At 42.9% G+C, this 18,012-nt stretch overlaps 1 protein-coding gene across 7 annotated transcripts in view; it reads left to right on the top strand.

The window, feature by feature from the left end:
* Kalrn (kalirin RhoGEF kinase) overlaps positions 1 to 18,012 on the top strand; it is a 503,507-nt gene that overhangs the window by 253,784 nt on the left and 231,711 nt on the right. For all 7 annotated transcript variants that reach the window (XM_051191394.1, XM_051191388.1, XM_051191393.1 and 4 more), the window contains exons 15-16: positions 6,941 to 7,107; positions 14,405 to 14,524. In XM_051191394.1, the coding sequence (XP_051047351.1) occupies positions 6,941 to 7,107; positions 14,405 to 14,524 (287 nt within the window). The remainder of the gene's footprint in view (positions 1 to 6,940; positions 7,108 to 14,404; positions 14,525 to 18,012) is intronic.

The raw sequence follows: 18,012 nt of genomic DNA, 5'->3' as shown, positions 1-18,012 counted from the left end.
GTGCGCTCTCTCTCTCTCTCCCTCTCTCTCTCTCTCTCTCTCTCTCTCTCTCTCTCTCTCTCTCTCTCTCCCTGCTAACTAATTCACAGGCAGTCCCCTGATCTCTGGCTGACACTTCCCAGAATCCTCCATTTTTGTTACTGTTTTTAATCACTGGTCAGTATATGAGTTTAAGTAGTTCTTAAGATCATGTAATTTTATAACTTCTTAGGAAAGCGTGGCATTACTTATGGCTTTTTCTGTTCAAGATTTATTTAAAACGTATATGATAAACATGTGATTCCATTTTCTGGAGCTAGAGAGAGCCAAAGCAATCCAGGAAGGCTGGTGGCCCAGAGCAAGAGGAAGCTCTTATCTTTCCTCAGAAGTGTGCCGCACTAGAACCCAGTCTTCTGCTGCCTCGCCATCCCCACCCGTGACCCATTGGCATGCGCCTACTAACCACGCCAAAGCAGTTGGCCCATGTGCCTGCTGATGGTGAACTTAAAGATGAGATTGCCAGGGGCACCTGAAAGTCCTACTGAACTTTACAACTTTGTGTTTATTTTGGTGGTCTGGAAAGTAAGTCTTGTATACCATTCAAATGAATATCACTTCGGACCAAAGTGGGGAGGACCCAGTGAGCTCTATTACTTTGCCAGCCAAATCATCCCATGAATTGTCTTCTATATCGTAGACAGGATGTGAGACACATCACTCTAAGTGTGTAGCCCACTAAAAGGGATACTCACTCGAAGCTTGCCTGGGGATCCTTCCGAAAGGCAGTGCTTGGACTTGTGTCCAGATGTTTGTGGATGTGAGTCTGAATCTACATCCTAACAGAATCTCCAGGTGGACTGTCTGTTTGTTGACATTTGAGTGCAATTCCTGGTGACTGTATTTTGGAATTTGAGATGCAGTATTCTGACACATCAGCTGTGTCTTTTCAGGGAGAATAAGGAACATAAGGGACAGTGGCGATCCCTTTCCTGTGGTTGAGAATTTCTGCTCAGATGTTAGTTTAGCCCTGCAGGCCTTTATGATGCTTTGCAAGAGAGCCTGGGCATAGCAGCCTAGACACTTGCCCTTCATCCTTCTGAATGGTTCATCAAATGCATATGTGCACTGATGTGACCTCTGGCGAGATAATTTCTATCCCAGGATCCAAATGGTACCGGAAAGGCTGCCGGGAGCTGGCAATCTCTGGGGACTGCTTGTGACTGGAGGTTGGCTGTGCTTGGCATCCATCTTAACCAGGAGGGCTGAGTGGGTGAAAATACGCCAGGCAGATGGGCTACCCACCCCCTCAATATCCTGTTCTAGATAGGAGCTTTGTGGAAAGAGGTTTGGTTGGCCTCCTCAGCCCTCTCCCCTGAGACTGGCGTTCCCCTCCGCCTACCCTGGCTAGCTGTTCAGTCTGGCAGAGCCTGCAAGACTTAAAGGGAAATGAGTCCATGGGTCTTAGGAAGGCTCACTGTCTTTGCCCAGCTCTGCAGAGAAGCTCCTGTGTCACTCTGAGCATATGGCAGGATGTCAGGGTCACACTGGACCCGGGGGAAGGTTTGGGAGTGGTGGTGGATCTAAAGCAGGGCATGGCTGAGGAATGCAGGCCTTTGGAGAGAAAAACGTCTGAGGCAGCAATGGCTTTGAATCATCTATTTGTTTTAATGAACTATATTTTAAGTAGAGGTAAAAATAAGTAATTGTTCCAGAAAATAAGGGCAATGATCAAAAATAAGACTTCTCTCCCTCTCTGCCAAATTAATGAAGTTCATGGAACTAAACAATTTGAATATGCTTATTTTTGGGTGTGATGTTCATAATATTGAGTCAGGTTTTCCGGAAGCCTCCAGTATACCAACAGTACTACCCAAAGCACAAGCCTTGGCGTGAGTCAGCATCCACCTTAGGAATCAGGGGAGCAGGGAAACTTCCCAGTCAGCTCCCATTCTTCCTCACTACAGCTCTGTCTGCTTGGCCTGCAGGTTAGGTTAGGCAGTGGTAGATTCTGCTGTTAGGAAAACATGCTCTCAGAATTCCAAGTCCAGTTCTGCCGCCTGGCTGCGGACACCCTGTTTTTTCTTGATGGGACCCTATTCTTTTCTGTTCAGTCTAGCATATAAACTTGGTTTACAAATTCCTTCCAGTTCCTCATTTGCCATGTTCAGCCTCCTGTCATACTGATTTTACCCAGGTCCTGAATCCAGCAAACTGTGACATTTGACCTCAGTCCTAAGAACTACATGACTTATGGATATGTTGCTTTTGTGGTTGAGAGCATCAAGCTCCCCTTTTACATCATGTTTTTAAGTTTGAAAAATTACCTGTGGAGGGTTAAAGAGACAGCTCAGTGGTTAAAGCACTTGCCACAGAAGCATAAGGACCTGGGGTTGGATCTCAGGGCACAGTGGCACACTTCTATAACCCTAACACTGTAAGCCTAACAAAGGAGCAGAAGAGGCAGGGAGACAGGTGGGTTCCCATAGTTCACTTCTTAGCCAGTCTAGTTAATCAGTGAGCCCAGATTCAATGACAAGACCCTTGTCAGATAAATAAATAAATAAAGTAGAAAATTATAGTGGAAGACAGTATTAACTTGCATCCTCCAAAGACAAACCACACACACACACACACACACACACACACACACACACACACACACTCACGGTATGGGTACACAAATACATAACTGTATACACACACTTAAACATATATACGCATACACAAAAAACTCCTTGGAGTCTGTGTCAATCATGCTTAGCGTTTACTGTTTCTACTGGAAATATCAGCTCAGCAGCTGAATACTCTGTTGGTGGTAGTGAGACTTGAACCTAAGGCCTCACACTTGCTAGGGAACCATTCCACCTCTATTTCTTTTAGTTTTAACTTTTTATTTGGGGACTAGTTTTTACTAAGTTGCACAGGCGTCCTTTAACTCACTCTGTAGCCCAAGCAGGTCTTGAACCTTCTATTCTCTTGCCTCTGCATCCTGAATACCAGAGATTACACACCTACACCATCAGGGTCTGATATAAACACACACTTAAACAAACTGTGCTTGCAGAGAGGCTCCTTGAGCATGCAAGCCAAGAACACAGATATGAGAGGAGATATGGGGGTGAATCCCAGTCACTTTCCCACCTGTGTGTGCTGGGACATGTCACCAAATTGAGGAAAGATAACGTATAATGTGGGGGTCACAGTGAGGATGCAGTGAGATTATACAAGAGCATGGGAGAGATCCAGTGAGGTGTGACACATCCAGTGTTATGTGTGTGTTCTAACCCACAGAGCATCCTGTTGGGATTACTTGGTAGCTTCTGCAGCGATGTGAGTAAGGTCTTTGCACACCACAGCCTCAGCAGAGTGGTTATGCCTTATACGCAGCAAATTCTTAATAATGGCATTTGCTAAATTAAACAAGAATGAGTATTGGTGTGGGTGGGACAAGTGGAGGCAAAGATAATAGACCGCAAGCAAGTTTCTTTGTGCCATAAATGGGAAGAAAATTCAAAGCTGTAGCTTTTTCAGAATGAAGCTACTTTGGGTTTGGCAGGGATGGGAGCTGTTAGAGCTGAAGAGAAAGGAAGAGAGCCTTGGTGTAAGCCAGCTCCACACAACAGGTCCACACACTGAGACTCGCATGGGGAAGGTTTTTAAAGCCTGTGTCTGGGCTTCACTGTCTGGGGAGTCAGCCTTAATTGGCCCGGAATGGGCTTAGACTGACCTGAAACTTCCATTATGAGGTAAAGCCACTGTTGACAACACTGAATGGCACAGAAAGGTGAGTGGCAGGGTGGAGAGAAAGGATGTTTTCTAGCTGAGGCAAGCAGATATTTAAGAACAGAAATGGCCGAGAACCTTCTAGGTTTAGCAGTATAGCTGGGGATGCTGGAGACTGAGAGTGTCCTCTGTGGCACTTGTATCATATGCACAGTCCTGCATCCAACTCTAACTTCACAAAGAAATTAAAATGGTAAGACGGCACTGTGATGTGGAAGCCAAGGGAAATAAAAGTGCTGCCTGTTCTGAGCTGTGACCTTGAGCCCAGAACACAGAATGCTCTCCAACTGAGTATAGAATGAAAATATATGCTCTTGGCTGTGACCACTGTCATCCTGTCTAATGGTTATGGACCCTGATTGTTGTTAACACGGCCCTGGTATCAGCAAACCTACATTCCAGTAATGATATGAGCAAGATATAAGAAGTCGCCTTTGAGGGAGAATCAGGCCAGTTCCCGGTAGGGGGACATCGAAAAGAAATCTAAAAAATAAACAAATAAATAAATGGGAAATATCTCTACAAACAAAACCGCTTGTCTTTCTGCATTACTACTGAGCCCCTAAACAGGACAGATAGGTCTATCGTTAAACTGAGGGCAGCATTGATAACGAAAAAGCAAAGCCTACTCAGAGATCTGTCTGGATACTTTCCAGTCACCAACCGGCTTTAACTGGAACTCACACCAGGGTGTTTGGGAGCAGAGGAAGGAAGAGTGTGGAATCGGCTCCTCTGGGTGTGGCAAGGATAAGCCCTTATGTTCCCTTCACTCCACTTATAACTAAGGATGTGGAGATGCAGCAGGCATCCTCTTCAGCCCTTGTATTCACTGTGTTCATCACAAAGACCGTCACAAGCGCGACAAACAGAATTGCACAACCTGGGTCATGTTCTCAGTGACATGCTGAGTTACTAGCTTTGAGCAGCCATTCACACGCGATGTGAAAGGGTTCAGTCACCTCCTTCCCACAGAAAGAGAAAACTCAGTATATTGAACACTAGAAATGCAATGGAGCGAAGACGACTTGGAACAGAGCCACACTGTAACTTCAGTGAAGCAGAGATAGAGCTGAAATTACATTCCCAGAAAGTCTGCATAGGGTCGGAGGTCATCCTTCTGCCAAGCCACGAGGAGTAGAAATCGCTCTGGTTCTTTTTATTTCATCCCAGGAGATGTTCTACCTGCCTCACCCTCCTGGTGACTGAAAATAGTAACAGAGGGGGTTGGCTGCCAAAAGAACAAGCTGTTCTTTCCTGTCTCCCACAGATATTTCAGGAGCAGTGACTTGGAATTATGAAACAGAAAAAAAAAAATAAACATGAAGAGATACTGAAATTATTATCATGTAACAGCAGAAAATATTTTTTCCCACTCTCCCATATTGTCCTTATATAAAACACTATTTTTGCCTCAAGGAATGAATTTTCCCTCGTGTGGGCAGACGTGCCTTGTGCTTCCCAGATGCAGATGCAGGCGTGTGGGCGGCGAGGATGAGTTTGTGGTGGTGTGCCTGGGTAATGGAGGCATCTCCCAAAGAAAATTGATTTGTTGGTAGCCATGTGTTGAGGTTGATGTGCTCCTTTGGGAATTTAGCTTCTAGGATTTTAATATGAACCCCTTCATTGGTTATGTCCCTATTCTTCTATACCTCACACAGGATATAAGCATCAAGACCATAGCTGCTTGGTCCATAGGTTACAGGATGAGAAACCAGAGAAAAGATTTGAACTGAACAAGGAGGCTTCTTGGCCAGGTAGACTCAAGAATCAGTATATATGGGCAGTCCCATCTATTCCTAGTCCAGGGCAAGGCTGAACCCTCAAATAAGTAGACAGTCATAATTAAGAAATAGCATGGGTTGCAGTTTGCAACTTGGACAGGAACCAAGAAGGCATGGATGTAAGGAGGCTGAAAGTTGTAAGGAGGTCAGAGACAGGACTAGCAGATCTGTGACACTAGGGGTCGGGTGTATATTTGTTGTGTAAGCATTGTTCTACACTGGTTGTGTGTGTATGGCATATACATAATAACCAATGTGTATGTGGCAGACACTTTATGTGTATCATCTCAACGTACATGTGTAGGAGGTGAGTAGCTGTGGAAAATCCTAGCTTCCATGTGAGAGCTAAGATGACTTACTCAAGATCAGGATACTTTGAAAGCTAAAAAAACAAAAATAAACAAACAACAACAAAAAAAAACCACTAAAATTCTAGCCACCAGTAAGTGAAGAAATAAGATGAGTCCCTTTACCCCCATCTGACTTTGAAGCAGAAATCCATTTGAGGCCGGCTGCCTTGAACCCTGCTGGTGATAGGTAAATAGAACACTGGATGGGCAGAGAAGAAAGAGATCTGCACTAATGTGTCAGGAGAGGTACACAGAAAGCAAGGCAGGAAGGTGGACAAAGACAGAGCCACAGTCTTTGGCTGGCAGGTACTGACTGGAGTGTCTATTTCAGGCTGGCTATTTATAGGTTGGGTGCCACATTCATAAACACTAGAAATACGTGTCAGCAAGTGACTGGTCTTAGAACTACTTTGAGTCAGGAAGAATGATGAGCAAACTCCATGTGTGGGCAAAACTTAAGGGTGAAAGCTTTTCTGAATGAATAACATTCAGTGTCCCTGTGGTATTTTTGGGAATATTATCATGTATATTTGGTAGGTAGCATTGATTTCTTAAGAGACCTAAGTAGTTGTTTTCATCTAATCATAAATTATATCTAATTGGTTAAAATAGAATATGCCCTTGGCAGGAGTTCCTGGGACGGGGTCCTTTGAATCAGGCTTTATCATTTCCAAGATGATTCAGAGGTTTGCTTATGAACCTGGGTGTTGGCAAGTCTCCAAACAGGTGCTGCCAGGAGCTGTCTTGCCTAGGATGGACTTCCAGAGTTGCAGCACCCTCTCTCCCATTAATGAAAAGGAACTTATCCTATTGTGGTTAAAATTGCTTGCTGAACAAAGGATTCATTCATCTGAAAGAGCCAGCATTTCCCTAGCATCCTAATCAAGGACTAACTACAGGATCTGTCCAGCTGCACCAAGAACTCTGGAGAGGTCTGGAGACGGCCAATAGTGGCCACTCCCAAAGTCCAGCTCCCTTGCATAATTAAGACAATGTTGTCGTTGCCCTGCTGCCTGGTTTTTAATTGTTTGCATTTTTTTTAACCAGGAATCGAGTTAATCTGTGAAAAAGATATTGACCTGGCAGCTCAGGTGCAAGAGCTACTGGAGTTTCTCCACGAGAAGCAGAGTGAGCTGGAGCTCAATGCCGAGCAGACACACAAGCGCCTGGAGCAGTGTCTGCAGCTGCGGCACCTTCAGGCCGAGGTCAAACAGGTGAGCCTGCCTGGCACCTGCCCTCTAGAAGGGGGCCACATGGAGCCATGGTGTACCGGCTGAATAACCCCGCCTTCAAAAAGAAGCTGGGTGTGAATTCACTTGATTCAATTCTGCAAGCCTGATGGTTGCCACAGAAGGCCCAGTGGGACAGTGGCTCAGAATATAAATGCATTGTTGCTGTCTCATCCTATACTCTAGGAACATTCCAGATGGTTCTTGGTGTTCTTCACTGGACCTATTTTCTCCTTTGCTGTGTTTGATTCGCTCACATATTTAATGAGAAATAAAAATCCTTTTTCAGTAAACATGTTCCACTGTAGAGCTAGGTTGATCTCCCTGGGGTTCCTCTGTGCCTTGTCCAGCTCCCGACACAGAGTTGGTAAGTTAAGTAGCAGCAATTATCATTATTTCCAATGTGTGTACGGTTCTTCTAATAACACTTTTGGGAACTGGGAATGTTGTTCCATGGGTAAAGTGCTTATCACACAAACATGGTCCTGAGTTTGAATCCTGGGAACCCACAAACGAGGCGAGCATAGCAGAGTGCATCCACAAAGCAAGGGTGGGGGAGGGGCAAGTAGAGATAGGCATATCCCTGGAGCTCCCTGGCTAGCCAGTCTAGCTGAACTGGTGAGCTCCCAGTTAAGTAAGAGATCTTATCTCAGAAAGCAGTGTGGGGACTGGAGAGATGGCTCAGTAGCAAGTAAAGAGCACTTGTTGTCCTTGGAGAGAATCAGCTCCCAGCATCCACATGGAAAGTGGAGAGAAACTGAGGAAAATACCAAGCATCAGGCACTGGCTTCCATATATTCACACACATGTGAATACATACATATGTATCATACAAGAACATTTTCTTGACATTTAAAAGTTAAGGGGGGATTCTTATCTGATTCTTATCTGCACAAGGCGGACATGCTCAGACATCCAGCAATGTATGCACAATGACACAGTCGTACACGTTGCTGTCATAAGCAGAATAAGTAGCAGTTACTGTAACAGCGATGGAAGCTTCTCTTGGACACAGTGAGACTGGAGAAATGAAAACAGTAGCTCTTACTTCTGTGTGCCCTTTCTGTGTCCAGCAGTCTTCACAGCTTCTGTCTAAGGCAGACACTATTTCCTTTCTTCAGATGAAGCCACTAAAGCCTAGAGGGTCCCCAGACAATGATCACAACAAGGAACAAACGCATGGCCACCCTCCAGGGGTCTAGGAATGCCTTTCTGCAGTGTCTTACTTCAGTGTCTGCTCCACACTCCCCAAAGGGACCCAGTGTCCTGCTTCTTGGTGTCAAGCTCCACCTCCGGAATTATTCTAGGTGGAGAAGAAACGTCCGCTCTTAAACATTTATCCGTATGTGCAGTAGTGAGTGGAGCTGAGACTGAAGTCAACTAGGTTAGCATAAGCATGTCATTTTATTTAACTGTTGTCCAGGCACTTGCATTTAGGATGGCCCCTGCTGATGCTTTTGTCATACTTTCACAAGGTTGTCATGTTGGGTGGAGTGACCTTCACTGCCCTTCTCTTCCAATCAACACTGCAGGACCTCACACACTTGTGCACTGAAGATCTAGGAGTAATACTTCTGGCTTGGTCACTGAGCCGTCTAGACATTCTCAACCTAACCATACCAGTGTCCCACCTGAGCTTCTGGGAAGACCTGTAGTTCATATGGATGGCATGGTAGAGATGCCAGCAGGCTGAGAATAGTAATGTGCATACTCTTAACAGTCATGGTAGTGCGTTGCTTTCATACGGAAGAAAAGAAAGATCCTACTTTTTGAGAGCAAGCCCTTGAGGGAAAATATTGTCTACAAGTGAGAAAACAGGTACCCTAGGATTAAAGGGGCCTCTTGAGTTGTTAGCCAAAACTTGGACCTCCAAAGTCCGGGGTTTTCCTCCACAGGACCCCACAGCCACCCTACATATGCAGAAGCCATAGAGGGAAACAGGGAAACAACAGCAGAGCACAGGCAGGCTTCCATGGCCTGGCCATGTCCAAGAAGACCGGCAGGGGTAGCCTAGGCTCCACAGAGAATGGTGTCTGCTCGAGGTCAGCAGAGCTGCAACACATCAAAGTCTGCCCATGTGCCCATACCTGCTCACTTTCATGAGTAGCGGATGCCAGGAACGAACTTTCAAACAAAGCAGAGAGCAGAGTTCCTCTCAGACTTGGAAGAGACCCCTTAAGTTTTAGTTTTGTGTATTGTTTTCTGTGTTGTTCCAGCATCTTATAGCTGTATTATTCCCATTCATAATTTAATGAATGAGAGGACAGAATGTCCTTCTGCAGGTGTCTCTCAGAGGCATGGCATCGATGATCTGTAGAAGGATCTCTCTGAGTTCAAGGCCAACCTAGTCTATAGAATGAGTTCCAGGACAACTAGAGCTGTGCAGAAAATCCTGTCTTGAAAACAAAAAAAAAAAAATAAATAAACAAAAAAGAATGAATGATGCTCATCGGACTCTCGAGAAACCCACAGTGGCCTTTTCCAAGGACAGCGGACTTTCGTAGCAGCAAGGGACCGCTGCTTGGTTAAGCCACCGTGCTTCATTTATCAGGGTTGTTTTCCTTGTCAATTCAGGCTGCTTCCTCAAGGGTCCATCTGATCCAGTTTCACATGAAGCATCTGTGTCTGACGGAAATTAGTGGAGCAGGAAATACTGATGTCTAAGCTGTTGACACTTGGGAAAGGGAGTTAATTTAGATGTCAGTATTGATCAGTGTAGCTAAGTTCAGATTCAGGCTTCAGACTATATATATATATATATATATATATATATATATATATATAGAGAGAGAGAGAGAGAGAGAGAGAGAGAGAGAGAGAGAGAGAGAGAGCTTAAAGTACCATTAATGAAGTCAAAATGAAAGGGGACAATATAGCTCCATTGTTGGAGCTCACACTTTAAAGGTTTAGATTTGACTGGGTATGGCCATCATAATCTTAAGTGTAGTTATCTAGAAATTATATTAAGGTGAAGCTTTGAAGAATGGGGAATTCATAGACATTAGATTGAAATTTATCTTCAATTATTCCAAACAAGTGAAATTGATGCATGCCACTGACTTCTTTCCTGGGGATTACATGTATCTAAGATAGTCAGTGCACTCAACTCTGGAGCAATGCAGACCTTCAAGGGGAACAGCTGCCTGATTACAACACACGACTCAGGTCCCCAGGCCACCCACATGCCCCCCCAGATTACTTTCCAGACCCCACAGAATTCTCTGGTCTCTTCCAGGAAATTTACTACTTTGTGGTAAAGATGACCTCACATCTATCAAATAAATTCAGGATGTTTGGGAAGGTAGATAGATGACTTAATGGCATGAAATAGAATGCTTTTCCATATGTATGCCCACAGAGCACTATATTTAACATGAAATGAGCTAAAATGCATTTGTAAAATATTGAATTGCTTCTTTGGGCCAAATCTGGCCAGAATTTGCTTATGATCAGGGTAGACACTGGAAACAAAGAAAAAATATTAGCTTGTCCTTATGCTTCTGTGATGAACACTGTGTTCAGCTTTAATGACTGTATATCAGGGTTAATAAGGAGCTGGGACAGGGCCAAGTGAGAGGAACAAAAGGGCATTGCTTCCAAATGGAGATGTAAGAAGACATAAGGAATATGGGCACTGCCTATAAAACCATAAATGATGAACACATAGATGATCTCGTGAACTTTCAGAACTTAGGTATTCTGAAGGTAGACATCTAAGGAGCCAAGAATTTGTTTTGTGGTTGGAGTTGCAGAAAGAATCATCCCTCGAGAGAGGTCATCTACAGTAACAACCGAGTCAGTTGCCTTGAGAACACTGGCTTCCTGGTAGGTATGACCTGGAAAACAGACATCTATAAGCCATTTCTCCAACCTACAAGACATCCAGTCTGGGCTGCCCAGTTGCAGGGCTTTATCACATGCAGATAACCATTGTCTCCTCCTGGTATTAGCTTATCTCAGCCCCTGTGACCTAGGGAAACATAGGTCTGTATTTTCAGCTTTCTCACTAAGCTGAATTCTTGGCCTAGCACTTAGTTTCCCCAGACAGTAATATTCTTCCCAGTCTTTGGTCTCTCCATATTCAGTTTCTTTCCGAGACCCTGTGGTTGGAGAGATCATCTTTGGTTTTTAAAGAAGTGTGAGATGTTAGAGCAGGAAATGACCTTTAAAGTCTCCATCAAAGTCTCTCCTTGCCATAATAAAATACCCTGGTGAGAGCCACTCACAAGAGGAAGGGTTTCTCCTGGCTTAACAGTTCTAGAGAGATACAGTCTCTCATGGTGGGGATGACATGGCAGGTGGAGGAAGGGCATGTGTCAGAGCCATTAGTGCTCAGGAAGCTTAAAGTGAGCAACAAATGGGTCACTGTTTAAAACCTTGAGGACTAACTACCCTGTAACCTACCTCCTCCCTAGTGATGTGGGTGGGATTGTCGTGAAACTAAGCGTTCACACTCATGAGCCTATGGAAGACGATTTACATCCACAACATTAGCCCGTTAAGTAAATTGTTACTGCAGTTGATTAGTGTAAATTTTCCTATTGTGATCTGAAAAGCAAATGCTTTTACGTTACAGCTTTTATTTCTAGCCTAGCCCTGTTGTTCAGTAAAGGAAAGCATTCACAGTTTGCAAGTGAGAACACCAACCTTTAGTTAAATGTTTCCAAAGTCACAGTTGGACATTAATGGAACCAATATGTCCTCACTTTATTTGCAGTATTTCTCCTACCTACCACACACTTGTATGCTCAAAGGATAATAACTAACAAATTTAAAAAACCAGGAAGACAGAAAGCACCTCATAACAGAAAGTTACACCAACAGTGATCTGAGTACAAAGAATAATGACAGCAACCTAAGAAACTGATCTGATGTCAAAATGGTGCCAACAAGTTCATTTAAATAATTGAATACAGTTAAATGACTTTTTTCCCTCATTGCAAGAATTATAACTAAATAACCACAGCCCTACCTACCTATCTCTGCTCCAAACTGAAAATCAAAACTAGTGCCAACACCATTGTGATCGTCAGGCTTAACATTTCTGGGTGTGTTGCATCAGCCTGTGAGGCCAAAGGACAGAGAGAGCTATCCAGACATGGATGAGAGCCCTGGGGTTCAGGGAAGTTAAGTGATGTTGCCAAGGGAGGGACAAAGTGAGGCTTTCTGACTTCAGATGGTCTGCTGTTCCTATTCATTATGTCACCTCTGTGTCCAGAACTGACTCAATGCTTAGCTTCAGCCTGGATTAAAGCCATGTCTATAAACTTCCATGCATTTTAGTATTCCTAAAGTCAGATCTTTAGGACTCTCTAAAGTCTCAGAATAATTTACAGACAGAATTTTGGAAGTACAGGTGAACAAGAATGTGTTATGATTTACTGAAAGCGGTAGATACTCGAATACATGGCATTACTCAGTGGGGATGTTGATAAATAGTGTTCCCACTACCATAGCTGTAACTAACTTGGCTAGAGCTAGAGAAAAATGTTCTAGCAAGACTCAGGAGAACTAGACTAACATTGACTTGTGATGTACATGCAGAAGGTATTTTGATGACACCCACAAATGAGTTTCCAAAGCAAGTAGAAAGCAGTGAAACATGGTAGAGGGACGTAGTTCAAAATATACAATATGAGCTCTGTTTTCCAAAGAGACAAAGAATTTGGCCATGCAGTCTATGAATGCATATACCCAGATTAACAGGCAGCTTTTGAAAGTCATTAGCACCTCTAGCCAGCCAGCCCCAGTCCACCAGGGACAACAAGGATTTTACACATACATGCTGAACAGTTATTCCCTGCAGCTAATTACAGATTGGCATCTCATCCACAATCTGCCAGATTGGCCATGAGTTAACAACTCAATCCAAATAAACCAGCTCCAGCAGGATTTGTCCCTCATGTTATCTATGCACAATAAGGCATCACTCAATTTCTACTTGGGAATGATGCCTATGAGAGTTATGGGGCAGGAGAATAGTCTCAGTATTTTCCGGTTGTTCAACACAAGAAAATGAAGGGAAATACAAAGCTTGAGAATAAATCTGGAATAGATTGAAGTGTCTTCTCTTTTACAAGGAGTAACATAAGGATGGTATGCACTGATTTTGAAATTTCAGAATTTATTTTCCTCCCTAAGCAAGAGTCTCAGGCTCCCTAGAAAAGAAGATGCTAGACAGTTCCAGTGGCCACACACCAGGTAGGTCTAGAGTCTAGGTCTGCTCTTTGGATTGATTATTTGTACTGACTCTTAGCGTGACAATTGCAACATCTCTATATCCTTGAACTCTCTAGATAGTACTCACTCTTGTTCCTCCCTCCTGGAACTTTCCATTTTAGGCTTCTAATCACCCCAGTGCTTATTAGGAAACCTAGAAGTTGGATTCAGGCCACTGGGTAATTTAAGTTGGTTATACTTTACTTTCCCTTCAGAAAGTGATGGGTTCTGTGAATTTTGCTTGCTTTCTCCGTCCTTCCTTGGAGTTGTTTGCTTCCTCGAGCTTGTATATACTCTTGTTATATATGGTAGTGGCAGTAGGGCCTACTGCTCACATGTGACCGGGGTAATCTTCATTACTTTTAAAACATTTCTATGTAGCTAGCAGCTATGTGAACTATGTGAGATTCAGATTTGAGTAGAAGATTGCTCTGGATTTTGGGGGGGTTCACGTTTTTTAAGAGGGAGGTAAATGCAGGTTGAAATAACCAAAGTCATTCTGTGGTAAGCCACATTAAAGTGCTACAAAGTGGCACTGTCATACCAGGGGAAGGAAAGATTGCTTCTAACAAGAATGGTAAGGTGTGGACAAATTCAAGAAGTTGTTATTTGAGCTGGGCCCTTTAAAAATAGGAAGAAAAAAAAAAGAATTGGGGAAGAAAAAAGAATATAATCAAAATGTGTTACATGAATATTTTAGTAAATAAATAAAAGCAGAAAGAAAAATACCAACAATTGGAATTTATTTATACCATTCTCTGGTCCTGAACTTTAGGCATGCATAAAATGCAGCCAGATGAAGCTTTGTTAATTAATTTGGTGGGAACAGCAGGGCGATACAGGGAAGAAGAGACATATAGAGCTGAGAATAAAGCTGGTACATAAAGTATATGCCTTATGACACCAGCTACCGATGGAGACGGGGACAATAACTGGCCAGGATCCTTGCTGGCCTCTCTCTAACAGAGAATGCACATTTGGGTGCTTTGACGGAAGCACCCATATGGAAGGCAACCGCTCTGGAGAAGCCATTCACCTGTGCTTGTCCCACCCTCCCCCCTAGGTTCTGGGATGGATCCGCAATGGAGAGTCGATGCTCAACGCCAGTCTGGTCAATGCCAGCTCTTTGTCGGAGGCAGAGCAGCTGCAGCGGGAGCATGAACAGTTCCAACTAGCCATCGAGGTAACACCCAAATCTGAACGTATTGTCTTTGACTCTGGGACTCAGATAGGATGGCGGTCTGAGGTGTGAGCATTCCCTCAGGTGGTGGAGCTCTTGCTCTTTCTAGTGGCATAGTGCAGGCACCTCCTTCACACTCAGGAATGCAGACTGAAGGTTTCTTTCCACCCCAAGGTATCAGGAGTCACCTATTCGTACTTGAAATGAGAATCTTTGCTGCTCATGGTGCCTTAAGGCCCTGGTATAGTGAGGTTTTTTTACCCATTACAAATTATATACCCGGTGAAAAATACAAACTAAAAGGTAAAGACACTAAGAAATGAGAATAAACAGGTATGCAAGTCAACAGTAAAGTGGATTAATGTTTTTAAACACTTGGATTCTAAGTTGGACTCTGGCTTTTAACAGTGACCGCAAGGGCTGCAACAGACTGTACCGTATAGTTTGCACTGTGAAAGCAGCTGTTCAGTAAAATTAGCAGATGCTGTATTTAAAGAATAAACTGCAACTAGAAATTTACCTCCTAGAACTATTTTAAAAGAAAATTCCACTAAGGATAAAGTAACATTGCCTTGCTTTAAATAATATCTTCAATTATCTTCCTACTAAGACCCTCTCTTCCCAAAGAGTCTTTAGCAGATTGCTTCTCAGTGGTGTCTGAGAAAGAAAAGAAATGGGACATGGAACTATATTAAAGACAAAATAAGTTAGCACCAGTAGGGAAAGAGACAAAGCATAAAAATCTCAGATACTTGTTGCATGTGGTTCAGTATAGAACTTTGCCTGCTTCTGAGTGTGTTGGAATTACAAAAGGGCTATTTTCTTTTAAAATTACCACTAGAAAAACTTTTTACATAATGATGGCAGAAAAAATAATGAATTTTAATTATCTATGCTCATAAATGTCTTTTAATGTAGCCATCCAACTGATTGCTAGCCTTTTATAAACTAGTATTAATTGAATTCAGCCATTTGAGTTTCCAGAACCCATCTTTCATGCCGATAACTATGACATTAAGATGAATGACATGTTTCCATAAGATACTTGATATAGTCTTAGGAATTGCTGCCAGTCTTAAATGTTGTCAGAAATTTGAGACTGAAAAGCACAGAAGAGAGAGTATAAGCAAATCACTTGGTAGAGAAAAGTTATCCAGAATCAAGGAGTCTTATATCTGTTACAGCTTCCTGGAATTGCCAAATCCATGGTGGTAGAGACCCTCAGGAGAGATCTAGATTAGGGTTATAATCAGTACTGAGTAGTCAAGTGTCTATGCCAGCAGTTCTCAAACTGTGGGGGAGACCCCTTTGGGGATCAAAAGATCTTTTCACAGGGGTCACATATCAAATATCTACATTACAGTTCCTAACTGTAGCAAAATAGCAATTATGAAGTTGTAACCAAAATAATTTTATAGTTAGGGGTCACCACAACATGAGGAATTGTGTCAAAGGTTCACAGCATTAGGAAGGTTGAGAGCCACTGATTTATAGGCTTAGGCAGCAGTGAGGGTTAGGCAGCAGACTAGGGGCATGACATGAAGTTGTGGGGATTTCGACAGAAAGAACTCTTGGCCATCTTCCTCCTTGTATGCCGTACATGTTCATTTGGGGGAGATGGTGCTGCATTGTTACGTAGTAGAGCCTGGCTAAGGATTAATGTCTCCTAAACACTCTTGGGGCTTTGAGGGAGTATTACTTGAGTAAATAATTGATGCTTGGCTACAGGTCACTCTAGGGTTGGTGTCTGTGATCTCAAGGATAGCAGAGGTGATAGAATTATTAGAACATCTTGTTAATGGAAGGTATAGATAGATAAACAAAGAGCGCAAACAGAATTATCCATGTGTCCCTTCTCCAGACAGCCTATGGTCCTCTGTAAACTAAGTTTAGACTGGGCTCTGCATCAGGAGAAAAATGAGCCAGAGAGGATATAAGCAATGTTTTTTGAGACTAAGTCTCCCTATGTAAGCCAGACTGACCTTGAACTCACTATGTAGCCAAGCAGGACTCAAACTCATAGCTGTCCTAATGCTCAACCTCCTGAGTGATGGGACTATAGGCATGTACCACTACACCTGGCCAGATGCAAGCCATTTTATAGAGAGGATAAGCACCCTAGTGTGGCTTTCTCCATGTGCCTGTGTTACAGCAGGCCTTTATGCTGGTTGCTGGAAGGTAGGGCAGGGGTATAATTTGCCTTCTAGAAACCTAAGAAAGTAAGTTCAGTGGTTCCATAAGGAAAATAAAAGAGTATTGGTGAGATGATGATGCAATTTGTTCTGTAATCTGAGACATTTTTAAGGTCAAGGGGAGCCAAGTGTGGTAGCCACTCCTATCCCAGCACTCCTGGAGGCGGAGGCAGGAGAATTGCAGCCCCAGCCTGGGTTACATAGAGAGACCCTATCTCAAACTAAACAAAAGGAAAAGTGAAGAGAGGGTTATTTTGATAATTAAGCCAGAAAAGCAGTCATACACCAGAATGGTCCTGGCCAAGCTGGGATAATGCTAACCCTAGCTTTAGTGGTTTCCCTGGAAAGGTCGGGATTTGTCCCCAAAACATTCCAAATAGAGAACCAGTGTCTCAAAGCAGTGTAGTTTATTAGCAAACTGGATTCTTATTTGTTGGTGCCTTGGATACACTGATGTGTCTTCAAAAATTGTGACATTTGTAGAAAGAAGCTCAATTTTAAAATCAATTTTTATTTGAACTCCTCCTGTGCATTTAAGAATAAATATTATACCAGAAAAAGTGGTTAAAGCTGGATAATAAATTCAATTGATTTTGTTCAATTTTCTTGCACTTACACCTACTAAATATTAATATCCTTGATAATCTACATCTTAAAACTGTAACACTCAATAGGATTAGATGATAAGAAGTAAAAGTAAATGCAAAATAATGGCTTAAGCTTAGCAAAGCAAAGATTATGCCTCACAGATAAGAATTTATCATTTAGGAAATTAAAGAGGAAGGCAGACTCAAGACTGTTACAGAATAATGAGTTTCAGAGTAAGGAACAGAGTTTATTACATGACAAAAATTATAGAAAAATCGAGATTACTGCAAACTCTGTGAGGAAAAAACAATAAAACAAGTTTATGATGACAGTTATATGCTGGTTTTACATATTAAGGGCAGAAAAGGTAATTGTCATAATCACTGACACTCATCTGAAGAGCCTTCCTCCCGATAAGAAATGCTGTAGACTGTTCTAATCCAAGAGAAAAAGTAACATGCAGTAAAAGAACATATATTTGGGAATAGGTCAACCCAAGTCTGGTTTTATCACTTGCTTTGTTGTAGGTTTTGAGGCAAGTCATTTAGCCTGTGTGTCCTAATCTCTGAGATGGAAATAAAATCACCTGTAGAAGGGTCCTGTGAACCAGAAAGCCCAGCACAGAGCATACATAGACTTGGAGAAGTGACAGCTATTTGACTGACCATGCACACACATACACACACACACACTGTGACAGCTTTACCTTCT

Source organism: Phodopus roborovskii, unplaced genomic scaffold, assembly GCF_943737965.1.
Source record: "Phodopus roborovskii unplaced genomic scaffold, PHOROB, whole genome shotgun sequence".
In the NCBI taxonomy this organism is placed as follows: Eukaryota; Metazoa; Chordata; class Mammalia; order Rodentia; family Cricetidae; genus Phodopus; species Phodopus roborovskii.
The sequence above is the reverse complement of the archived record's forward strand: the minus strand, read 5'-3'. Positions and strand labels throughout refer to the sequence as shown.